The following is a 27,064-nucleotide window of genomic DNA, read 5'->3' as shown; positions in this document are numbered from 1 at the left end:
ACCCAAACCCTGCTTATAAACCTCTCCTCAGGGCTGGTCTCGGATTCAGGCTGACACAAGTTTAGACGTTACACTCGTGATCAGATCCGTTCTACTGTGTATGATTAGCCCTTTTACAGTATAGCAGGAATCAAAATTTGATATTCAATGCCAAAAATGCACCAAATGAAATGTTTTTAGAGTTCCCAAAGATCTATAAGAAATTAGTGCTTATTTTCGGTACTTTGAATGAGCGTGAACGTGCACATAAACCCGGCGAGGAAGGTAAACATATTGAAGTGCTCTAAAGTCTAAGTCTACTTATAAACATTCATCTATTTACATTATCGACACACCAGCGCTGTGCTGAAGTCTCAGGTTCTTTCTCTCTCGCTCTATCTCTCTCTCTCTCTCGCTCTGTCTCACTTTTTCTCTCTCGCTTTCTCTCTTTCTCTCCCGCTCTGTCTCTCTTTCTCTCTCGCTCTGTCTCTCTTTCTCTCTCGCTCTGTTTCTCTTTCTCTCTCGCTCTGTCTCACTTTTTCTCTCTCGCTTTCTCTCTTTCTCTCCCGCTCTGTCTCTCTTTCTCTCCCGCTCTATCTCTCTATTTCATCTATTTACATTATCGACACACCAGCGCTGTGCTGAAGTCTCAGGTTCTTTCTCTCTCGCTCTATCTCTCTCTCTCTCTCGCTCTGTCTCACTTTTTCTCTCTCGCTTTCTCTCTTTCTCTCTCACTCTGTTTCTCTTTCTCTCTCGCTCTGTTTCTCTTTCTCTCGCTCTGTTTCTCTTTCTCTCTCGCTCTGTTTCTCTTTCTCTCTCACTCTCTCTTTCTCACTCGCTCTGTCTCTCTTTCCAACTCGCTTTCTCTTTCTCACTCACACTCTCTCTCTCTCTCTTACTCGCTTTGTCTCTCTCTCTCTCTCTCTCTCTTTCTCTTTTACTCTCTCTTTCTCTTTTACTCGCTCTGTCTCTCTCACTTTCTCTCTCTCTCTCTCTCTCTCTCTCTCTCTCTCTTTCTCACTCTCAATATTATAATACAATCAAAAGACCAGGCCTAAACCACACTACACTACACTATAATTACTGCCCCCTCATAACAATACAGAGAAATACCAGCATTTAAAAACAATGAATCATTATAATAATACATTTTAAGTGATATAGACCACAAATTTAAATATAATTAAAAGTTGCCAGTCTAATGCTGATATTCCTTAAAAAAACTCTTAGAAACTGAACTGCATCCAGCAGCATGCTCAGGGAAAAATATTTATAGTTTAAGCACTTAAAAAAGCAATCCTACTGTTTTTGCTTGTTGTTAGTTTGTTCCAGCAAGATACCAAAAGATTATAGTTTCTCATGGTGAGGGTATGGGAATGAGATTACTCATATAGACTGTTAAATAAATACTTTGTGTGGGAATAATATTTGCTTTTGTGTTTTTTGTTTCAATGCCCAATGAAACAGATATTGAAAAAAAGTATTGTTTGGGTATCTGTATCATAAATCTTAAAACCCGATAGCCATAACTAATAGCAGGTAGTTGGTGTGCTCTTATAGAGCTGTGTAGTCTCAGTAAGATGATGTGCTGTGAGTCAGTATTGAACTGCATTTGAAAGATCTCTCTCTCTCTCCCTCTCTCCCCCTCTCTCTCTCTCTCTCTCCCTCCCCGGACCCTGTGTCTCTCTGCCTGACAGTACCAAAGTGAAAGCAAGCAAGACACCAAGGACAAACTGGTGAGTCACGGAAGAGTAAGAGAAAGTTGTGAAGCCTGCAGTGGAGTTTCAAGGGCAGCTCAGCACTTCTAAAAGAATCGACAAAAGAAGCAGCAGAGAAGCATCATTAATGCATCACAGTGATTTGAAGGGGGGGAGTAACGGTGATCTTTTGAAACAAAGCCGGCAGCAGGATCCCTCTCGCTGTGCATCATGTTAACATGCTGTGATCAGACAATAGACCCCTGAAGTTCTGCCTGGGCCTGTGTCGGTGTCGCGCCGGTGTTTGGAGCTGTGTCTGAGCTCTGAAATGTCTGAATGTGGGGCTGGATATGTAAAGAAAGTCATTTCCACCCACAGAATATTCCACCTTTTATATACAGCCCTATTTATGGCTTTCTTTTTTGTAGAGTCATATTAAATTCCATTTTTATTTTATTTCTTTTTATTTCTAAAAGCGCAATTTGTCTAGAAAGCATTTAGTTCTTGTTCTTTTTTTTTAAATGCAGTAGCTCACTCTGAATTGCATTTACAGTGTTTATTAGTGGTGTAAAGGATACCAAACTTTGTGGTTTTAATTGCATCACTTTTTTAAAACACGGATTAAATGTAGGGGTGGTGGGCAACAGTCCCTAAAATATCATCACAATATTTAAAGTTATTTTTTGTGATAGCTGTATTCTTGGCAATATCAGAACACAGAAAACAAATAATGTGTTTTAATGTATTGTATGTAAAGTGCTGAATATTTATGCATACATATAAGCTGCAAACATAAAAACCTAAAAAAAAAGTATATAAAGCATTATTGGTAAAGCAAATACAAAATATGCTGTTTTCAAGACAGAAAACTGCAATTAATACAATAAATCTCACACTGTTCTGATACTTGGCTGTCATGCAAAGTCATAAACTAACCTCTGTCTAAAACACAACCAGTTTTTGGTACATTTTCCATTGATTTTTTTTTTATGACTATTTTTGCATAAACAAATAGTAGTACAATACATTCATTAGTCAATATACTTTGTCACATTTCCAAAAACACATTTTTTCCATTCATTTCAATTGTGTTTTGCTTTAACTCTTTCAAACCTGAATTATATTCCAGTGATGGAGCAATATGAAAATGCTGTTTTCTGTCTGTAATGCAAAAATCTATAATTTTATTACCTAAAAACTTTCAAATTTGAAAATTGCTATTTTAATATTAATTTCATTTGAAAATCTGTGTTTAACAATTTCATATTGATCTTTTTCTTTCATCCCAAAACAGTAAAATAAACCTGATTTAGTGTTTTTATTCACATAAAATGAGTAAAGATTTGCCCATACTTTGCTTTATTGGCTTTAATGCTGCCATACCATAATGTGTGAGTTTAATAAGAGTTTTATTGGCTTGTAAATGTGTTAATTGGCTGATTCAGGTTCTAATCTAATGGACAAAAGTTTTTATTTAGTTTTCTGTGCAGCATAACATTTAAATTAAAAAGGAAATGAATGATGTCCATTCATTGTAATGGATGCAGGATCCAAGTACAAATTTCTTTCTTCACACTTTTATGAATCTCTCCTGTGTAGTTGGTAATAGAGGCATGACTGCAGAACGTCACTGGTCTATATCTGTGTCATACTTTAGCGTTTTACCATGATATTTATCTCTTTTCTCTTCTTGCATCTTTTTATTTGTTGTAGTTTTTTACTTGTGATGCTGTGATACTTGCCTTACTGTGATAGATCTTTAAAATAGAGCTGAAATGCGCCTTTATTCCCTTTTTTTGTGCTTCAACTGAAGCTGAAATCGTTTATGCTGCAGTGCATATTATGATTAACATCGAAATATGCGCTCCATAAAGGTTATTTGTGGAAGCGATACATGCTCCAGCAGACCGTGATTCCAGTTCTGGCTGAAATTGCCTCCATAAAGTAATCTCTAAATGAAAACTTAGTAGTCTGAATGAAAAGCCGGAGAGCCACAGAGCGTTTAGGCATAACGAGGTGATGTATTTTAAGCTGCGTGCATGAGCTCACTGTTTCACACCAGTCTCCCGCTCTTTTCTTCTTGTTTTTTATTTCTTCAGGACTCTCTGCTCAGCTGTTTTCTCAGTGTTTCTGACCAGGTGCTGCTGCCGTCCCTCACGCTCATGGAGTGCAACGCCTGCATGTCTGAGGAGCTCTGGGGCTTCTTCAAGCTCTTCCCGTACCAGCACAGGTACTGTCAACACACTTACTGTATGACCTTTATTATACATCCTCTGTGTGGAATAGAGCTGCAGTGTAGCTCACTTTACACACGGGTTTCAGTATGCTGTTTATAAGCATTTAAGTTTGACAGATCAGTTAATAATCCAGTTCAGATGATTTTAGGATTATGATAATACTTTACAATAAGGGTACATTTATGAATAGTACTTATGTCAGAATGTCTCAACTTTTTATTAAAGCTCACCTTCCGCGAAAATCCGATTTTTCTTGTTTTTTGTGGAATACAGTAGGTCTCTCCGAGTTGAATGTGTACACCTGCACATTAAACTGTTTTGCAGCCCCCATTGTCTGCAGGAGCTAAGCAAAGAAATCCCCCCTCCCCCCCTCCGAAAAACGGGTGAATTTTGAATTATCTTTCTGCCTACGTAGGCAGAAACTCACAGACCAGCCCACCTTGGCTCGAGAAACTCCCAGAGGCAGTGAGCGGCAGAGCGGCGGAGGGGCGTCGCAGTGCTCCTAGCCAATCAGAGGAGAGATATTTGCATGCTGTTTGCATGTATGAATATTTATGAGCAAAGCTGGAATCCGGTCATTTTGGACACACCCCTAAAACAGTCCATTAAAAAAGAGCTATACAGAGACACCTGAGCACTTTTTTTTTTTTACAAAAACGGCTCACATGTCATTCATTCATACTAGAGACCACAACTAGACATTTTAAAATGAAAGAAAAAACGACGGAAGGTGACCTTTAATAAACGCTTGTTAAGACATTATTAACAATAAGGATCTTTCAGAACTGATGTCTCAATCCCTTGTTTTTTTACAACTCAACATTAAGCAATACAATTTAACAATGGTTTATTAATGTCTTACCTTGTGTCAATTAATAATTGGTTGAGACATGACTTTACCATTTAACAATGCCTACAACTGTCGTAAGTAACTGTTTTATAAAAAAAAAATTTGAATATGTATTCCACAACCTAATTTAAAGCTCAGTTGATTTGAGGTTAATGGTGAGAAAGAAACGCCAAATTCACAGTTAAGTCCTAAATCTCCCAGCTCATATAATTACGGTCGTTTGCAATATCATTTTGGTATTCTGAACTAATAAACAACAGCTCTGACTTGGTTTTCTTAACTTGGCCGAGTCGAGTCTGCCTGCTCGTATCATGTCGGTTGTTGAGTTAACCTGCTCACGTAGAGTTGGCCAACTGAAGGAGTTACTCGAGTTGGCCTCCTTGATTCAAAATGTCCTCCTTTATTCAAGATGGCCTTCTTGATTCGAGTTTGCTTCCTTGGGTTAAGTTGGCCAACTCAAGGAGTTACTCGAGTTGGCCTCCTGGATTCGAGTTGACCTCTTTGATTTGATTTAGCCTCTTTGGGTTGAGTTGGCCTGCTCGAGTTGAGTTGCTTAAGTTGGCCTCCTTGGGTTGAGTTGGCTAACCCAAGGAGCACAACTCGAGCAGCCCAGGAGCCCAATTCAAGAAGTTGCTTGAGTTGGCCTCCTTGAGTTGAGTTGGTCTGCTCACGTTGAGTTGGCCTGCTTAAAAAGATATTTATGGCCAATTTATGTTTAAATGCCAACAATAAACTTTTCCAAAAACTTCAGCCTTAAGAACTGTTCAGAAACAGTAAAAAAAAAAGAAGTGGTCCAAAATTTCTCATAAAAAAAACAGCTGTTGAGTATATCTTGATATAACTTAGTAACTGCTGCCTGCTGAAACGTCTCCTCATCAGCTCCTGTTCTGTTCTGTTGGTGCTCAGGTATCGACTCTATGGGCAGTGGAAGAACGAGACGTACAGTAACCACCCGTTACTAGTGAAGGTGAAAGCCCAGACGGTGGACAGAGCGAAGTACATCATGAAGTAAGTTCTGAGTGCACGCTCCTCAACCCCGCCGTTTACCCTCTCAATACTACAGTCCCACCGGTGGGAGCTGCTGAGGCCGGTCCCTGTTTAGCAACATCCCACCAGTGGGATTCGAGTGTTTGGTGTGTGTGTGTGGCGAGTGTGTGTGTGTGGCGGGTGTTCAGTGTTTGTGACACAACAACACAACACTGACTGCACTGATTTATTACACCTGCCTGCTGACGTGGACCTCCCACTACATGCATCCACAAAAATGGTTATAAAAGATGTTCTAATATCTTTACCATATCACCCAGCACAACAGCATGTGATTACACACACCAAATATGGCGTCTGTACTGTTTGTATCAGTATCAGAATTATATATACGTATATACAGGAATTAAATCAGTCTGCCACCTTTATATGTAAACTGTTGTATGTAAAAATGATACTTAATCCATACAGTATTCAAAAATATATCATCATATTTTGAAATATTGATTTTAGGGATGATATTGAGAGAACTGTAGTCTGCAGCTTAGAGAGCTCATCAGTTTCAGTTTGATTTTGCTGATATTTACACTGTAATTGCAAACATTTTTTTTTTATCTTACATTGCAATAACGTAAAAAATACAATTAATACAATTAAAAACCTGCTTTAGAACTGCATAGAATTGATGTAGAAGGGAATACTATATTTATATTTAATATTTGTTGTGTTTATTAAAAGACACCCCAAAATGCATGCCCACCTTAATGCAGCACTTCCTTGAAAAGTGTTTACCTTGCTCTTTGTCTCTTGGTGTGTGTGTGTGTGTGTGTGTGTGTGTGTGTGTGTGTGTGTGTGTGTGTTTGGCCTTATGCCTGTCTCTTGTGCATATTTGATGAGCTCTTTTAATGAACTAGAAGCCTTGTAGAATTGCTGCATCAGGAGCCTCTCCGCCTTTTCAAGTGGTTTGAATAAATGATGATATTTGGGCGGGTAATTGGACGGCGGGAGATGGAGAGATGCGCAGGAAGGTGATGGAGGTAAAGGGAAGCCGAGGTTCGGGTCCTGGCCGCCGGGGAGTGTCGGAACAGATTTAGGAGGAGAGTGAAGAAAGCGCAAAGTCAGGGTTTGACCAGCCTGTCAAAACGCCCAAAGAGCATAAACCTGTTCTTCTGAATTGGGTACAACAGCGGTTCTCAAACTTTTAAAGCCATGTACAAAAATAAAAGACCAACCAAAAACGTTTAGGTAACACCTATTAGGTCTGGTTTCTTACCGTACTTTTTAATAATAATAATAATCTTTATTTATAAAGCACCTTTCATACATACAAATGCAAAGTGCTTTACATAGGGAGAAAGAGAGTAAGAAATAGCACACAAACAAATGAACACTAATAAAATATAATACTCAGAAACAGATGAATGAAAATTGCTACAATTAAAATACAATCAACACCAGACAGATAAAAATAAGATCTAATTAAAAGCTAGAAAAAATAAAGCTAAGATAATAATAATAGTGTAATAATAAAATCAGAACCAAATAATAAATCAATAAATAAATAAGAAAAATAATCTAATGGAAAGCAAGAGAAATATGAATAAGTTCTAATTAAAGCTCTAATTTAACTGTGGTTAGTTCTGAAGTTCAGATAGGATGGGCGGATACAAGCTATACAGCTATTCAGGGTTCCTGCGTGTCCTTTAAAAGTCTTAAAATGTCTTAAATTAAGATCTTGATCATTAAGGTCTTAAATTTACTGTAAATGTGCTGTAGGTATTACATTTTTAGATCGTGGGTTTAAAGCCAATGAAAAAGCACATAGTAACATTAGCGATGAGTTACTGGGGAGAGAATTAAGGTTAGCGTAGAGCCAGCTAATGTTAATGGGGAGAAAACTAGGGTTAGCGGTGAGCTAGCTAACATGCTAACTGCGTCACAACGGAACAAAATTGATGAAGAAAATTGATAACAAATGGGAAACATTTTTTTTTTCAATTCAATGTTTTTGCACCTTAAATTAGATTTTTTGAGCCTTTAAGGTCTTTAAAGCATTAAATTAGATTTTTAAAATTGAGCAAGAACCCTGTTTTACACAGGGTCCACCAGTTTAAACACTAAACCCAAACTAACCTGATGTTAAGAGAGCCTGCGTCTTTAGTAGACCTCAGTCATAATGTTCATAATGGCCACATAAAGCTCTTCACACGGTTACTGAAAGAGGAGAATCAGGACTTGTTTCTGTCAGCTGTACAAGAAGCAGCATCACATGTTCTCCTATATATTCATCGTTCCTGCCGGCCCTGATGGCGTATACTTCAGTAGAGAGGGACATTAGAGAGGTCTATTACTTATTCTGACAGCTCTGCACCGCTCAGAGAAATAGCAGGTAAAAGATACTACTCAGCTCCTATGTGGCCTGCCATTTTCCAGCCAATTAGAGTTGCACTTTTAGTGTAGAAGTTTGGTCTTGCTGGCCGAGGGTGATGTAGGAGACGTCATAACAGTTCTGTCTTATTTGACCTTTATATATAACATTTTTTATTATTTTTTTCCATGTTCTCCTAAATTATTTGGCTGATTGTCCCGCCTATTAAGCTGCTTCTCTGCTGTATACCCCCCTTATCACTAGTGATGCTCCAACACAAGAAGGGCTAAGAAGACCAGCACACGCCTCCTCCGATACATGTAAAGTCAGACTCCGCCTCTTTTTTTTAAGCTGCTGCTGCTGCTGTAGCATTGCCGAGTAGCATCACAGCAGCCCTAGCGCTCGGAGGAAAGCAGCGCAGCGGCTCGGTTCTGATACATCAGCTCACAGGCGCAGCCTTGTGCTGATCCACATCACCCTAGCAGTGATGAGGGGAAAGAGAGAACGCCATCTACTGTGCTGTACCCACCCAGAGAGAGGAAGGCCAAATGTGTGTGCTCTCTCTTTGGGGATTTGGCAGCTGATGGCAAGCTGCATGACCAGCATTCGAACCAGCGATTTCATTGTTTGTCTATTTCTTTATTAATTTTTTTTGTGTTAGCTTTTTACCAATGTACCAATTTACCAATGCTTTTTTATTATTAGCAAAAATGATCAAGGGCATTTCCATATTATAGGGTTTCACATGATTATGATTATAGTATTCTGTATAAATTTGTCATTTTAAGGACCTTGTTCAGCTAAAATTCCTTCTATACAATTAGCTTAGCGCAGCTTAGCTTCCCAGCTAACAAATAAACACCTCTTCCTCTAGTAGAAAGCTTATTCATTTCAACTTCAGAGCTTCTCTGCTGTTGAAATGGGCACTAATGTGTTAGCTATCTTGATAATGATCATGCAGTTTATTAATTAGCAGAATTACCCAATACCCTGAAACTGAACATGGCATTCTGCTGGGTGCTACAGGATTCTGTGGCTCTCCTGTGAGAGCGCAGGCATCCACTTCAAAGAAGCAGCCTGGAGCTGTTTTTAAGCAGCATGCATCAGTTTTAATTTAATGTTTTTAAAGGTTTGCTGTTAAATAATACATTTGTATATTTATTTGAACATGTAGTTTCTGTGTCTTCTGTAATCTGGACATATATATTGATTTTAACAAGGTTTAATTTGATAACCTTTATGTTTGCTAAACATAAATATAGGCAAGGTATCTTAATCTTTATCACGCATTATTATATGTTCAATTGCATCCATCAGCCTAACCTGTTATTTTACATCTAAATTCACTCTGGTCATTAACTGGTCACTGGAGCAGGGTTGTATTTTGTTGTGGGACTGTAATCTTCTTTAATGCATGCTGATTTTCCAGCATCTTCCCCTCCTCCTAACAGTTTTCTCAGTTTCTTTGTGTCCTGTAATGAAATATTTAATTGGAAATTAATTGTTCATGCACCTAGAGAAGGATTTAAGTCATTTTGTGTGCTTTATTCCATTTAAGACCTGTCCCTGCATTCTGCGTTTATCCCATAGCGGCTAATCCACCATTAATAAGTTTTTTTTTCCTTCTCTCCTTTCCTACGTTATTGGCTCTGAATCCCCACAGTTTTCCCCTCCGCAGCAACAGTGTCAGCAGAGCTGGGTCCACATAATTAGGGCTTTTAGGAATCTTATCAGCTGGGCCTGTGCTGATCGATATGTTACAGCGATAAGCATGTCACTGCCTGCGACTCGCTCTCTGGATTATGTACATAATTTGCTGCTCCTGAAAGTAAAGGTTGTTTGAGGAGTGATGGAGAAGAACCACTTTAAAACCTCCTTAAAGGGAAGAGTTAAGAGTAAAGGAACCTTAATTATGTAAAGAAACTTTGCATCAAATGTCTGTTTTGGAACTTGGAAAGGTTCTTCACACTCTCAAATCTTTTACACATATAGTTTGAGTGGCGGTTTTGAGCAAAGGTATAAAACAGCTGGTTACTGTTTTTTCTTAAAACAATCAGATACTGTTTTTCCCCCACTTTAATACTAAAGTATATTTACAGATCTACCAGTGGCAGGTAACATTTGACCAATGCAATTCCTTTTACTCTTATAGTGTATACATACTGTTTACCTATACTTCCTATAGAACCATATACTCCCCTATATTCCCTGTAGACCCGTATACTGCCTGTAGATCTGTATACTCCTTATAGGCCCATATACTCCCTGTAGACCCATATACTCCCTGTAGACCCATATACTCCCTGTAGACCCATATACTCCCTGTAGACCCATATACTCCTTAAAGATCCGTATACTCCCTGTAGACTTATATACTCCCTATAAACCTATATACTTCCTTTAGACCCATTTACTCCCTATAATACCCTATATTCCCTATACTACCTAGTACTCCCTATAGAACCCTATACTCATTTATATTTCTTATAAAGCCCTATACTCCCTATAGAACCACATATTCCCTATACTACCCTATACACCCTATAATACCAGTTCAACTTATTTCACTTTTCTCTGCCAAACTTGTATAATTGCTTATAACTTTCGCAGCTTTAAATAGAATTGCAGTTGTGCGTTTAAGGAACCAGATGGACCTCTGTTGTCCTGTAGTCTGGGGAGGGAAGAGCAGGAAAATATAATTTTTACATAGTTTCCTATTTAATATACTGCATCAATGATCTCATTTTTGGAAATGGCTTGTAGTTGTGTTTTCTCTGATGATCAGGAATCGTACATGAGACAAAGCAGATGCTTCATTTGCTCCTGTTAGTTCATGAAGTACAGCGAGTGTATGGGAGTTCTTCTCCACTGCACAGGTGCAAATAGGATTACTGACAAATACAGAGAGCTGCATCATTCATACCATCAGAGAACCAGACTCACATTAGTACGCAACAAGTACGAGGAGAGGGGCAGGAAGAGAACAGGCCACTTAAGTAAGAGTGTGAGAGTAAGTAAATAACAGAGAGAGAGAGAGAGAGAGAGAGAGAGAGTATTCAGGTGATGGACTGCGGGAGACTGCAATGGAGCCGCAGAGGATCTCTCTGAGCACTGAAGCAGAAATGAAGGACTGCTCCTGATTCTTTAGGATTACTGAGAGGCAGGGAACACACACACACACACACACATTCTCTCTCACACACACACACACACACCATCAGCCTTGGAAAATTTCCTATTAGATTTTCATGAGGGATCTTGGTGTATGGTCTCTGAATCCTAATGCTCTTTTCTCTTTCTGCTTTTGACCAACCCAGACTCGTATTGGGTCTGCAGGACCATGTGTCTTATAAACCCATGTTGCTGTGTGGTGAGCTGCTGTGATAGTACGAGTGTGTGAGTGAAAGAGAGTATGTAGGGGCAGGTACATACTCTTTCTGCACCTCTGGGTAGTAATATCACACACTATACCAGGTTTTCCATGTACTGAGTTTTAGCAAATTGAGAGTGTGCTTAAAAATACATAAAAAAAGTTCCCAAAATTTGTAAAACTTTCAGATATCAAAGTAAAAAAGGTTCTTTATGCTGGGATGAAATGGTAAAGTTGAGTTTTATTCTTATTGCTTGATTTGCAGCATAAATACAATAAACTACAGTTATGTTTATGCCAAACAATTCCCCCTATTCTCCCTATAGAATCCCTAAACAAACTAATACTACCCTATACTATTGTATACTACCCTATACTGCCTTTACTCCCTATAGAACCATATACTCCCTAATACTACCCTATACTTCTGTATACCTTTGTATACTGCCTATACTACTCTAAACTACCTATATATTTCCTATAGAACCACTCACTCTCCCTTAGATTTTCACTTTATAATATATTAATATATTTTTCACTCTTACTTATCAATCTATCGCTCTTGCTTTCCGTCTCTCTTTCTCTCTTACTTTTGGTCTCTTGCTCTTTCGGTCTTTAGCTTTTATGCACCTCTCCTCCATCCCCTCTCTTGCTCTCACTGTTGTCTAGTTTTTTTTTCTAGTTTCTCTCTCTCGCTCTCTCTGCATCTCAAACAGAGCTCAGGGTTCCCTCATTAAAACTGATGACACTCGATCCACAGCGTTCCTGCCTGCATTAAGGGGAGCGCACTCCTTCTCCTCAATTAACGCGTAACGCTAGCTGAGGAGCTGTCTCCCTCCACCTGCGGTGCTTAAACCTGCACACGCGGTGATGAATCAGCGTGGAGGTGGGCAGCGGCGGCTCATCAGACGTGACCGCGGACGTCCCCTCACGCAGCACACGCTCATTAGTGCTGTCGTTGTCCGGCCAGCGTTGATGGCCTCCTGCAGTTTAGTGCTGATTCCAGTCACTTCATCAGAATGCAGCTCCTGAGGCGGAGTTATTGTTCAGACGCTCGTTTCTGGGTGGTTTTGAGGTGCGGAATGTGAATAAACTTCTGTTTCTCTAACTTGTTCTTTCTTTCTTCTTCTCTCTTTGTTTCTCATTCTGCAGGAGGCTGACCAAGGAGAATGTGAAGCCCTCAGGGAGGCAGATTGGCAAGCTGAGCCACAGTAACCCCACCATTCTCTTTGATTATGTGAGTGTTTTATCACTCGTGACGGCCATAATGGTCGGCTAGACTAATGACAGGCTTTTACTGGGCCCCTTTATTATCTGTAACGTGCCATCAATTTTCATTGCTCCCGAGATTAAAAAGTGCATTTATAAACCCTGTGGCCCGGCTGAACGCAGGAACGCTGGACACAAATCTAAATTTAGATCCCCCAGTCCGACTCTATTAGTCAGCGGGGTCCGTCCGCCTCGCGTACGCCCAGATTTACTGCAGGTGCACCAGAAACGTGAGGAAGTGCGTAAGTGGGTATGAACACGTCTGATACGTCTGATCATTGACTAATACAAATATCAGGCATTCCCAAAAGCTCTTAGTGTTACAAACCAGTTATTCATTTATTGAGGGCCCAGATGATTGTCTAAAAATGTAAAGAGGCTTACATATAAGCTTTATATACATATTTCTGATAACATCTTCTCTATAACATCCTTCATACTGCTGACATTGCACACAGACTAGATAGAAACTGAGAGTAACTGCATTAATTAAAAAGTGTGGCTGCTGCAGTCTCCAGCACCACTTAGCCAAATAGCTAAACCAGCATACATTCATATATACACGTGTGTATATTTTGAACTGTAATGTATACAATGAATGGTCATTGTATAATTATATCATTATTATTATTCCCTCTCCATGGGAGATTTACATAACCCATCAGACACCGCTTCTTTTCGAGCTGCTGCTGCTACAGCATTGCTGAGTAGCATCACAGCGCTAACGCTCGGAGCAAAGCGCAGCGACTCGGTTCTGATACATCAGCTCACAGACGCCCTGTGCTGCAGGCATCACCTCTTTGTGATGTGAGGAGAGAGCGCCATCTACCCACCCGGAGCAGGGCCAATTTTGCTCCCTCTGAGCGCCGGCAGGTTGATGGAAAAGCTGCATGAGCGGGGGTTTGAACCGGCGACCTCCTGCTTATAGTGGCAGCGCTTTAGACCGCTGGACCACTCGACGCCTGTATCAACCACTTTAAACAAAACAAAACAAAAAAAACCCTAGTTCCCACTGATTAGCCACGCCCATCCCTTAAAGCCTTTCCCAGTCTGCACAGTTATGTATAAAATAAGCCTGAGATCTCTGCTTGTGCAGCAGCATATGTCCAGAGCAGAAGGAGGAGAGCAGGGAGCTTCAGAGCCCGCAGAGTCTGCAGCTCGTTAGCATTTCAGACAGAATTCCAGAAGAACTTTCAGACAAAAAGAGCAGATCCGGAGACGAGCGAAGCCTGCAGTCATGCAGAAAAAGACCCTGCTCCAGCGCTCCCTCTGTAGCAGACTGCACCCTCATCACCCGCTAACACCCCGACTCTGCTGAACACAGTAATTATAGATGTCATTGAGTTCTGACATTCGGGAAGCTGCTCTGAAAACATAGACGTGGTTAAATTCAGACCAGCTTTATGCGGAAATTAGTCACAGCTCTGTTTTTGTCAGGAATTCTTCCCCAAAACACTCAGATTTCTGGTTGTTACGAAATGATTACAGGTATGTGATGAATCAGGGACTGAAGGAGTATATGAGTTATGAGTCATGAGTTTCTAGACTTAGGCCTAATCCCATTTTTACCCCTTTGCTCTACCAGGTTAGGGGTAAAAATGGGATTAGGGGTAGGTTAAGGGAAGGAATTGGGCTCGTTAGCTCTTCATATATATATTTTTCAGATTCAGCACACTTCAAACTGAGGGGTATGAAAATCACTAGTAAGAAACCCACAAATGTTAATGTGATTTTCCTTGTCAAAAGTGTTGATTAGCTTTAAATTGCCATATTTTAATGTGTAGTTTCATAGTAGGAAGTTTTATGGTCAAATTCTTTATTACAATCATAAAAAAGAGTGCTATTAGTTTGTTTTAGTAGCTAGCTAGCTAACTTTCCCGTTCCACCTTAAATGGTACAGCAGATGGCAGTGGCTGTAGCTTTTAAGGCAAACAGAAAAATAAAATAAAATGAAAGCTAATCAAAGCGAATTTCATTTCAGTAAAGTGAAAAGTATGTGAGTCCTTTATATAATAAAGTATGAGAACATACTTTTACTTGTTGAGTGTAATTTATAATAATAGCTGTATAGTAAGTGTAACTGTAAGAGTGTAATAGATCTTTCGTGTGGTTAATTAATAATAATAATAATAATAATAATAATAATAATAATAATAATAATAAGAAAAAGAAACTTCACTGCATTTATGGGAAATGTGATACATGTTGATGTATATGGTTATATTGATATGAAGTGGCCTAAATCAGGATATATGTTTTTGGTCTTATTGCACAGCCTTATGTGGGAATACAGCATATACATTTTCCAAACAAAAAAATAAAGCTAAAGTTAAAGATAAAGTTTTAATCCAATTATTTAGATCTATATCAGCGTTCATGTGTAAAAACAGCTTAAAATCTAGGGTTTAGCTAAAATAGAACCACTAAAATTTAAATAATAGACACACACTCTCTTTAAAAACCACTTGAACTGTGTTTATTTTTGTGTGTGTTTCTCTTATAGAACCTATACATGTAATAGACAATGTGAGAGTGTGAATAAATGTATTTATTTATGGACTAAAGAACATTTTACATGTTTTTACTTGTTGTAAAATAGCTTTAAATTTATTTTTAGTCTCTCTATTAGACATAGTATTTTATGAATCAAAACTTATTCTTTTTAGATGTGCAGGTATATTAAAATCTAAGCACAGGAAGGAAGTAATAGATCTTCAGAACCAGGTTTAACCAGCTCTTAGCCTAACTGTGCAGAAAGTGTAGGATATAATGGGTTAAATGATTGCAGAGAAAGTCTGACTCAATCTTGAATCACCTTGATTTTTAATGTTTATTATCGCGTAATGTAATGTAATATATATCGATCTGTGTTTTGTTCAGATTCTCTCTCAGATCCAGTGGTATGATAACCTCATCACCCCCGTGGTGGACTCTCTGAAATACCTCACCTCTCTCAACTACGATGTTCTGGCCTGTATCCTTTCCTCTCTCAGCTGCCCACTGATAATTACCTCCTCCTTCCACCTCAGTGCAGAATAATAATCCTGCTCAGCCTCTTCCTCATATCCTCCTCCCACATCCACCCCCAGCGTAATGAGGGCTCTGAGGAACTTGCTGATCCCCTCAAAAGTCCAGCCCTGCTATTAGTTTCCTCTGTCTCTCAGCAGATTGTGTTTAGTAGATTGTCTTCACTACAGTTTTAGCTACAGATGATGTTTCTCTTTCTATTTGTTTGTGTTTTTTAAAACTTTATCTCAGTTCACAGCTGGTATTAACAGGAGTCCTCAGTGATCTGATCACAGATAATTGCAAATCTCATTGTGTTTAAACCTGAATTTCTCACATTTCTGCTCTAGTATAATAAGAAAGGGTCCCCATGGTACTAATGTAGTTATATAATCTCTTAGTGTCTCCGAATCTGATTTAAATGATCAGATTACGATAAGAATTGTTTGTAGACAATACATACAGCTCTTAAAAATGATGAATTTCTTTGATTTTACTAAATTGAAAATCTCTGGAATATAATCAAGAGGAAGATGGATGATCACAAACCATCAAACCACCAAACTGAACTGCTTGAATTTTTGCACCAGGAGTAAAGCAGCATAAAGTTATCCAAAAGCAGTGTGTAAGACTGGTGGAGGAGAACATGAAGCCAAGAAATTATCACAATAAATGCTGGATGATCTTCTTTTAATGATCATTAAATGCCACTAACAATAGAAGAGTGTAACAAAGCCAAAGTTATACCCTTTTATAGAGAACAACATTTTGATTATTAATATTTTATTTTATTAATAGTTTATTATTGATGGTGGGAACTTGTTTTTTTTCACCTACTTTGGAATTCAGTCACAGTTATTAAAGCACTGATAGGTCATTTAGCATGACTGGCTAAAATAATGTTCACTACTGTCATAAATGTGAACAAACATACAAATAAACACAGATAATGATGTAATAATGTACTTTTATTGTACGATGATGTAATTATTGTGGTCTTTGATTCTGACTCTTGCTTTAACTTATAGTTATAGTTATTTTGCAGTGTTCACATTTTAAATATGCCTAAATGGCAGCTTGGCTTCATATCGTTTAGCTGTTCGGTTCTGATGTTGTCTAGAAAGATAAGAAGCCTGTGCATGTTCTTCTCCTTGATCCTGCTGCTAGATTGTATTATTGAAGCTCTGGCTAACCCCGAGAAGGAGAAGATGAAGCATGACGACACTACGATTTCATCTTGGCTTCAAAGTGAGTTTCTGAAACTTTTATTTTTATCTTATATATATATATTTTATCTTTATCTAAGAGCCCCCGAGAACTTCTCTTGAGCTCAGATCAAAGTGATCAAACCAACATCACAGTTACTAGATCTTTATATGTCCTTCTGGAATATCTGACCTTGCTGGTTGTAGAGGCATTTCCCAGTGTATTCAGGATTTTTGTTTTAATAAATTCACTATAAAAGTATTTCTCACTAGGGCTTGGCTTTATTTTGTGTATTTGGACAGTGATAGTCTTTTGAGAATTTGCCCTGTACACATCAGTGTTACATTAACCATTAAATAAGCAAAAATTAAAAGCATTTTGTGGGACTCGAGACCAGGACACCATGTATTCCTGTAGTCATACAAAATTACACAGTATATGAAAAGTTCATTAGCAGAAAAACAGCTGAATAATGTGTTGATTATTAATATACAGTATTAATATGTTTAAACAGGGCTATAGTTACTGCTCATTCATTTTATTCTTCTTATTATTTTTTTAATGATTCTATACCTAGGACCCATTTTTGGCTTGTCTAGGGGATGTAAGGAAACTTAGCGTTATTCCATTCCTCTTTTTCTGAGTGAATAGTTGCTGTTTTCCTAATTGAATCAGATAAAAGCACTCTTACAGTGAGGAACAGCAGCAGGACCTCCTTAGATAAAGTGCTGTTCTCTATTCTCTCCAGGCAGGACAGAGCAAGATGAGCATTTAACTCCATAGAGCTGAGCTACTATTACTCCAGTATGTTAGCTTGTTATGCTAACTGGCTAGTGTCCTCTAGCGAGCTGTACCTTTGTGTCTTAAAGCATTTTTTTATATACAGGAAAACCTAGTTTTGAATCATTTCTTTGTTATATGTAGTTTGATTTTTGGAAGGGAAGTAAAATCTATTAAAATCAAAAATCGGATGTTTTTGTGAAAAAAAAAATGTATTTATTTTTTTGGGGTCATAGTCGCCCAGCACTAATTTCTTTCTTAAACATTTTTCCTGTAGGTCTTGCCAGCCTGTGTGGAGCAGTTTTTCGGAAGTACCCCATCGAGTTGGCTGGTATTCTACAGTATGTGACCAACCAGCTGAAGGCAGGGAAGAGGTGTGTATGAGTTTTTAATATGTGTGTTCTAATGTGTGTGTTTACATGGGTATAAATGTGTGTGATGGTTATTTAGGGGTCGAGTCTCTCTCTCCCGGTCAGCGTTGTGTTTGTGCTGAGGGTGCAGGCAGCTGCCTCGTCAGCCCCGTCCTCGCTCTCTCTCTCTCTGATAACACACCTGCCCCAATCTGAGGACAGTAGAATAGGATGCGTCAGTGTTAGCATGCACGCTCTCTCGCTGTCTGTCCTGATAGCTTTGAACTCAGCATCTCAAAAAAACTCCAAAAAAACCCTCTTTTACTGCCTTTCAACCTTTAGCGACTCTGCCTGCTCCTCTGATTGGCCTGATTCAGCAGTGCTGAACAGTGGAGCTCCTGAGTCATTTCCCTCCGTTTCCTGTTGGGCTTTGTGCTCTGAGCGGTGCTGATTTGTTGAAGGTACAGTGGGAAAAATATGTATTTAATGCACTGCCGATTTCGCAAGTTTTCCCACCTACAAAAAATGGAGAGATGTGCTTTTTATTGTAGACTAACTTAAAAAATAATTTTCTGTATTTTCTGCATTTTTCTCTCACAGTTAAATTATTAATTTAATAATTTATTGCATGCAATAAGTATTTGATGCAATAGAAAAACGACTAAATATTTGATACAGGAACCTTAGTTTGCACTTACAGTATAATTACGGAGGTCAGATGTTTTTTTTTTTTTTTATTATTATATAGCCCGTTCCTCTATACAGACCTTCTCCAGATCTTTCAAATTTCAGGGCTGTCACTCAGCAACATTGACTTTCAACTTCCTCAGAAGATTTACTATTAGGTTCAGGTCTGGAGACAGGCTAGGCCACTCCAGGATCCTATAATGTATCTTAGGGAGCCAGTTATTATTTGCTCTGGTTGTGTGTTTTGGGTCATTGTCATGCTGGAAGACCCAGCCACGACCCATGGGTAATAGGTGCAGAATAGGAGGAATAGCTTCTTAAAGAAAAACTGCTTGGTAGGTGATTTATATACTTATTTCATACAATTAAAATGCATTTTAGTTATTTCTTCTGTGTTTTAGATTCTCTCTCTTTCACTAGATCTGTCACAACAATTACATTATCGATGTATCATACAATAAATGAGCATGACGTCAATAATAATATTTGATAATGGTGATTATAGACTATTGTGTTTATTTGTATATTTGTTCACATATAAAACAGTGAGGAGTATTTTATCCAGTCATGCTTCAAAAACAGACCAATGCTTTAATAACTGTGACTCCATATGCGCAGTGTGGTCTGCAGTAGGTAAATAAATAATTATATCATTCCCAAACTATGATTCATTCAACTTTTTTGGTCTTCAAAATGGTATGATTGTTTGTAATGTCAGGGGCATTTAATGGTATCAAAATTCTTATCGTGGCAGCCCTATCTATCACAATTGAAGATTACCTATAATAAAAATATATCCTTTACATTCTTTGTAGGTGGGTAAATGTGCAAAATCAGCTGTGTATTAAACAGATATATAAGGCCATCTCATGGATCACCTGTCATTTTACCCTGAGAAGAAGCTTCAGCTGTTTAATACTCAGCTCTGACAGACAGTATTTGGGTTGAGGGCGAGGGTGAGAATGGGCTGTTATGATGACTGGTCTTCTGTCCTGTTTAAAACCCTTTTCCCTTTCCTCAGCTTTGACCTGCTGATCCTGAAGGAGGTGGTGCAGAAGATGGCCGGGATCGAGATCACTGATGAAATGACCGTGGAACAGCTGGAGGCCATGACTGGAGGAGAGCAGCTCAAAGCAGAGGTACAGTCGGCCTGAAAATACAGCCGTTATTCTGTGGAATAGGTTCCAATTTCCAGATTGCAGCTTTCAGAGCAAACACAACTTAAAATATTATTGTGTTTTTAGCACTTTAAGGCACACCGGATTATAAGGCACATTATTTTTAAAGTTAAACGAGTGCTGAAGGTTAATCTACAGAGATTTCTCTCTTAAAAACTGTATTTGGGTGAGTAAAGTACTTCCTTTTATTTGAAGTAAGCTTAGATTTCCAGATTTCCACTAAGGCTGGGTGCAGCAGCATTAGCATTAGCGGCCCAACAGCGCTACACTGAGGAACCCTACATACCCTTGTATACCCTACGAACCCTACGTAGCTTGTATAAACTCTATAAACGGGAAGGCTGCAGTCCGATATACTCACCTCTGAATGGCATACTAGCTACCTTGACGCTTAGCGCGCTTAGTAGGTAATGCTAATGCTGCTCCAGCAGTGCTAGCCGGGGATGGCAGCAGGCTACAGTCTACATTTTTTTCCTATATCATGTTAATATAAATACATCAGGGTATAAAATTAATAACTTTAAACTTTAAAACTCACTTTGTTGCTCCTAATCCATCTTAGAAAATATTTTTGAGCACAAATGGCACAAATTTCCCAGAATGACTTGAGGGAAAACAGCGAGTTTATTGTAAATTTGCAGTTAAATTGTAAAAGGACATCTTCAGAAAGACACAACACTTTTCTGAATGCTGTTTCAGCAGTCGTTCTGAAGTAGTGTTTGTTTTATGGTCTGTTTTTAAGCTCCCTCCAGCGATACTTTTGACTCGGGGTTGAAGAAAATCAATAAAAGGTAATAGTGTAATATTTGGGGCGGGGAAATGGTATTGATGCACAGAGGCAGAAGTATCAGATTTATTATTTAATAAAAAAAATCTATATATTTTTAATGTGTATGATACCAAAGTCATTGTTTCCTTAATCCACAATATGGCACTAAAAAGTGTTATGTCTCCCCGCCTCGTTTTATCTGGTGCTATTGGTATAGCAATCTTGATTTATACACTTTAAAACATTCTGAAATTATATATATACTGTGCTGCGGGTTCAGCTTTCCTTCAAGGACGTTTGTAAACACGTGCGTGTGTGTGTGTGTGTGTATGTATATATATATATACATACATACATACATACATACATACATACATGTGGTTTTAAATCTATGGATATAAATCCATTAAATATTTTTACATTACATTACATTACATTTGGCAGACGCTTTTGTCCAAAGCGACTTACAATAGTCAAGTACAATGTAAAATAAGTTTAAAGGAAAAACATCTTTGGATAGGGATAAAAGGAGGACAAAGGGGAATAATAGGATAGAGGAGTGAAGGAGGGGAAGAAGGAGATGAGGTTAGAATTAGTTAGTTAGTTAGAGGTGTTAGGAGAGTAAGTGCTCTTTGAAGAGCTCTGTCTTCAGGAGTTTATTAAAGATAGCGAGAGATTCTCCTGATCTGGTAGTAGAAGGTAGTTTGTTCCACCATTGGGGAACTCTGTATGAGAACAGTCTGGATTGCTTTGTGTGAGTTTTTGGCAAAGCGAGGCGACGTTCACTGGAGGAGCGCAGCGGCCGGGAGGTAGCGTAAGCCTTCAGGAGTGAGTGCAGGTAGGAAGGAGCCTGTTCTGACATCACCTTGTAGGCGATAGTAAGAGATTTGAATTTGATGCGAGCATCAACTGGTAGCCAGTGGAGCTCAATGAGCAGCGGGGTGACATGTGCCCGTTTTGGCTGGTTGAAGACCAGACGTGCTGCTGCATTCTGGATCATCTGGAGTGGTTTTACTACACAGGCCGGGAGGCCAGTTAGCAGGGCATTGCAGTATTTCTAAGATTAGTTTATAATACTCATTACATATCTTTAAAAATTGCCAGCTTGCTCTCTCATGATAATTGTTTTTGGTTGCACAATATATTGACCCAAAAATATTACGATCAAATGATAATGATAATGATAATGATAATGATGATGATGATGATGATAATAGTTTGTTTTTTATTCCCTTTATTTTAAAGAGTATATAAAAGCATAATATTATAGTATAATAATGTGATTTGCACATTGTTATTGAGTAATTTTCCTAATAAGGAAAAAAAATAGAATATGAATAATAATAAAATTCAGAGTTGGACAGTTTTATTTTATTTTTTTATGCTGAATAAATTAAGCAAATAAAATAAAAAGCACTGTTTTTAAGCAGAGAGTAATCATACCCCCACTGCATTTCTGTGTCCAGCACTTTGTGTTATTGTGCTATTGACAATTTACAGGGTTAATTTCAATGTTATATGTTTTACGATAGAAGGCTAATAATTACATATTTCTCTGTATATTGCAGTAAACAGCGTAATGTTGTTCGAGTGTTTAAATATATAAAAATTAATAAACTGAATAAGAAAAGTTTACTATTTTATGCAAACATAACAGTCTACAACACTGCCCTCTAGTGGTCGGGGATTAAACACAACGGAAAATGAACCACTGTCAATTCTTACATGTAATCTATTACAGCAAAATCTTGTGATAAAATATAATATCAATATTTTTTGCATCCTAATGATACACCTGATTATTTGAAGTCTATAATCTAGTGTCTGACTCTACCTGATTTTTGTGTTTATGTTAATTTTTAAGGGAGGATACTTCGGCCAGATCAGGAACACGAAGAAGTCGTCTCAGCGGCTGAAGGACGCTCTGCTGGATCACGAGCTGGCTCTTCCTCTTTGTCTGCTAATGGCTCAGCAGAGGAACGGCGTGGTGTTCTCTGAGGGAGGAGAGAAGCACCTGAAGCTCGTGGGGAAACTCTATGATCAGGTACCTGAGCAGCTCGTTCTGCCCTGACTGAAATCGTCCGTGTTTTATCTGTATCTGTATCTATTCAGAGCGTTTGCTGTGGGAGTTTGACAGTTCGTGGGATTCTCTCGGTCGCGTACGTACTTTCTCGCTCGCTCGCTCGCTCTCGCGCTCTTCACTCACTCAGACAGTTCGCCTTTCATGTTGCCCAGCTGCATCGCTCAATTACTCACTGGGTAATCCAGCTCACTTTCATTTCCTCTGCATTTTCAAGACATGCCTCAGCAGATGGTGCTAAAAACTCACACTCAAACGTCACATCATCAGCTTCGTTTTGTGAGAGGCTACAGAATGACACCATCATCGTGTGTGTGTGTGTGTGTGTGTGTGTGATTGTGTGTGTGTGTGTGTGTGTGTTTTCTCTCTTTATTCACACCCCTTTTTGAATGTCTCAAATTAGGGCTTTTAGCGAATTCGCCCTCGCCGTGCTGGATTGTGGGAATAATTGCTCATGGTGTGAATGTGCACCGTGCTTTTTCCTGACCTCGGTGGGGAAGCGGTTTAATTATTAATTTGGGCTTGTTTTTCTCCTCCTGCGCAGGAAGTTGTGCGCACCTCATTACAATCAGCCGAAATGTGTCAGGCCAGCCATATCTCCCCGTGAAGCTTCGCCCGAGATTGATCGACTCATCTCAGCCATTGAATATGCATTGAATGTGATTGCATGATTTATGCATAAGCCCTCTTTGGCACCTTGAAAAATCTGTGCGTGCTGTTATCCCAGAATGCACTGAAATTAGCAGTTTGTGTAGCTTTTGTGGACCCCGCTAATGTTTATTGAGCGATTCATCTCAATAAAGGTTTGAAGTGAGGAGCTACATGCATATTAATTTCAGTCATTTACACTTTATATACATTGCAATTGAATTACGTTCAATATGGTGTTTAAGATGCTTGTAATGCTCAGCAGGCTTTCAATGATATGGATTTATGGTAAATATTTACATTTCAAGTGCATGATTCTTGCAAAGTCTCGCACTTTAGCTTCACATTCAGAACACAACAAGTGAGTGTCGGAGTTCAAAGCATGTGTTCACTTTTTAGAATATATACTGTGGCTAAAAGTTTGTGGACACCTAACCATTCAGTGTTTCTTCATAATTAAGAGTGTGAAAGATGCCAAAGAATACATTTATTGAGCATTTATAAAAATATATTCTTTGATTTGTAAATGGTATACTAACATGCGATGTTGATCCATCCATTTACGACATTGCTATTTTGCTCTCAGGATCAAATTTGATGATATTTTGTTGCTTTAATGCTCAGGACGGGAGAATGCCTGCACAGTGTGTGGTTATTCAGTCTCTTTCCAGCCTTTCTCCCCTCTCCAGGGCTGCTAGCATTTAGCTTTTATAAGCCCCAGCCAGCGATTTCCCTTATCTAGAGCTGCTAGCATTAGCTTTTAGGTTCCATACAGCCGGTTTAATTTCCCTATAGCAGCTAGTGTTAGCTTTAAGGCTTCAGCCAGTCATTCTTCCATCTCCAGTACTGCTAGCATTAGCTTTTTATGTTTTAGCCAGCAGTTTCTCTTCTCCAGTGCGGTTAGCATTAATTTTAGCGTCAAACCAACCTTTGTCATTTGTTTGCAGTGTGGCTAGCATTTAGCTTTAATGCTTCAGCCAATCATTCTCACATCTCCAGTGCTGTTGGCATTAATTTTAATTACAAACCAACCTCTGTCCATTTTTAACAGTGTGGCTAGCATTTAGCTTTTAGCCTTTAGCCAGCCATTTTCCTTTTTTTTAGTGCTGCTAGCATTAGCTTTTTATGTTTTGGCCAGCCATTTCTCTTCTCCAGTGCAGTTAGCATTAGTTTTAGTTTCAAACCAACTTTTGTTCCTTTTGCAGTGCTGCTAGCATTTAGCTTTTATGCTCCAGCCAGCCATTTCACTTCTCTAGGCTTACTAGTATTAGCTTTTAGGTTCCAGCCAGCCGTTCTCATTTCTCTGTTGTTGCTAGCTTCTAGCTTTAATGCTTCAGCCAGTCATTCTCACATCTCCAGTGCTGCTATCATTATGTTTTTAGGCCTTAACCTGCCTTTCTCCCATCTCCAGTGCTGCTAGCGTTTATTTTAGTTTCAAACCAACCTTTATTCCTTTTGTGGTGTGGCTAGCATTGAGCTTTTAGACTTTAGCCAGCCATTCTCTTATTTCCGGTGCTGCTAAAATAATCGTTTAGGTCTTATGTGACCATGTTTTGTTCTCCAGGCTTTAGAAACCCTTTTTTCCTCGTCCAATGTAGCTAGCGTTAGCTTTTAGACTTCAGCCAGTCGGTCTCCCATTTCTGCTAGCGTTAGCATGTATGCCTCAGCCAGCCATTTCTCTTATCCAGTGCTGCTGGAATTATCTTTTAGGCTCCAGCCAGCAATTTTTTCTTCTCTGTTGTGGCTAGTATTAGCTTTTAGGCTTCAGCCAGTCATTCTCTGCTTTCCAGTGCTGTTAACTGTAGCTTCATGCCTCAGCAGGTCATTCTTCTATTCTCAGTGCTGCTAGCATTAGCTTTAAGGCTTCAGCCAGTTGTTCTCCCATTTCCAGTGCTGCTAGCATTAGCATTTAGGCCTCACATGGCCTCTTCTCCATGCCTCAGGCACCTTTTTCACTTTCTCTGATGTGGATACTGTTAGCGTTTAGGCTTCAGCCTGTTGTTCTTATATTTTCTGTGCTGCTAGCAGACTTTTTCCTTCTCTAGTAATTGCTAGAATTAACCTTTGGGCTTTAAACAGCCATTCTTCCTTCTCTAATGCTGTTAGCATTAGCTTTTAGGCTATAGCTAGCTTTTATCACTTCTCTACGGTGGATGGTGTGTTAGCTTTAAGGTTTCAGCCACTCATTCGAATTAGCCCCTTTATATAGCATATTCTAGCAAATATTTAACGGCTGTAGGATGTCTTACCTGTAGATTTTCACCCATTTTCTGTAAAGATTTGATTGCATTTAGCCATGGGAGAAATTGTGAGGTCAGAAACTGATGTTAAATATTTAGTTCTAGATTTCATCTGCTCCGAATGAAACTCATCTGAAAAGTTGAAGCTCCATCACTCCAGAAATCACAGATCTGCTGTTCAGCCTCTGTCCATGGCTTGGCATCGGGTACAGTACCCTAATTCTCATGCAGCTGCTCCACTACATCCTGTTCTGTTGGCAGCGTTTTTTTGTGGAGATTATACAAGCTGTATGAATGTATTTACACAGCTGTGTCTGCGGCGAGTGCACCTTGTGTAAATAGCTTGATTTACTCATTAAAAGGTTGTCCACAAATGTTTGAACACAGTGTGTATGTATGTGTGTTAACAGTTGCAATAGGGCGCATTGCAGGACTGCCTTGTTTATATTCAATCAGCACTCTGCTTAATAAACTTTTATATATAATAATTAGCTTTTTTTTTAACATACTGCTAAAACTACTGTCAGTATCATCAAACTAACTTTATCAGAAAAAGATAACCTAAATACAGGAGTAAACACAAGGTAACTGGTTGGGCACGTGCTTGTAAGCGTGAGCACGTGTAGAAAGCTGTGCACCACAGTTTTGCAGTGCAGATATTTCCAGTTACAGCTGAATTCACACTTTTAATCCCAGAAAAACACACGCTCTTATTTACCTTTTAAAAAGCCGTTTAAATGCGTGATTAAAGGGCCGAATACTGTTGTTTCGCTGTTTTACTCGGGTTTTGAGAGCTCGGCACTGACTCAGCTCTTGATTGGTCCGGACGAGAGACACCAGCAGCATCAGTGATGAGGGACTTCCTGGTTTCCTCTGATCACTGGAACATAATCATCACAACCCCACAGTCTCAAAGTGAGAAACAGAGACGTTAGGTTTACAGCAGTGCAGGAAAAGGACAGGAGAAAGTTTGGAGGTTGGCGTCTCCTGTAGAAGCAGCGGAGAAGCAGCTAATTCCTGAGGGGAGTCGTGTCACTCAGAAACGATTAGACCTGTGAAAAGGAGGCCAGAGTAATCTCGGCCTCGCTTTGATGTCCGTTTTTATAGTTACAGCTCTGAAAGTGCAGCCAATCTTCCCGTCTGCTCTCTCTCTCTCTCTCTCTCTCTGAATCTCTGAGTCTCCGAGTTCTCGCTCGGCTCGCGGTGCAGCAGCTGGTTCTGAGGGCGGGGGGTTGGGGGGGACGCTGGTCCCTGGATAGTCCGTGTTCAGATGCTCCTCCGCTCTGGGCTTTCGCTCTCCTGCTGCCTCGCTGTTTGAAACAGCAGTGCACAGGTTCTGAGGGCTAATGAGGGATCTGATGAA

General features: G+C 39.2%; 1 protein-coding gene across 1 annotated transcript in view; it reads left to right on the top strand.

The window, feature by feature from the left end:
* Window positions 1-27,064, top strand: part of thoc2 (THO complex 2) — an 89,072-nt gene that overhangs the window by 26,336 nt on the left and 35,672 nt on the right. The window contains exons 13-21 of the mRNA XM_022683714.2: window positions 1,677-1,715; window positions 3,776-3,906; window positions 5,670-5,771; window positions 12,641-12,725; window positions 15,638-15,731; window positions 16,931-17,011; window positions 18,027-18,123; window positions 19,808-19,925; window positions 22,598-22,777. Of these exons, the coding sequence (XP_022539435.2) occupies window positions 1,677-1,715; window positions 3,776-3,906; window positions 5,670-5,771; window positions 12,641-12,725; window positions 15,638-15,731; window positions 16,931-17,011; window positions 18,027-18,123; window positions 19,808-19,925; window positions 22,598-22,777 (927 nt within the window). The remainder of the gene's footprint in view (window positions 1-1,676; window positions 1,716-3,775; window positions 3,907-5,669; window positions 5,772-12,640; window positions 12,726-15,637; window positions 15,732-16,930; window positions 17,012-18,026; window positions 18,124-19,807; window positions 19,926-22,597; window positions 22,778-27,064) is intronic.

The sequence above is a fragment of the Astyanax mexicanus genome, chromosome 10 (assembly GCF_023375975.1).
Source record: "Astyanax mexicanus isolate ESR-SI-001 chromosome 10, AstMex3_surface, whole genome shotgun sequence".
NCBI classification, from domain to species: domain Eukaryota; kingdom Metazoa; phylum Chordata; class Actinopteri; order Characiformes; family Acestrorhamphidae; genus Astyanax; species Astyanax mexicanus.
Note: the sequence above shows the minus strand (reverse complement) of the source record. Positions and strands in the feature narration are given on the sequence as shown.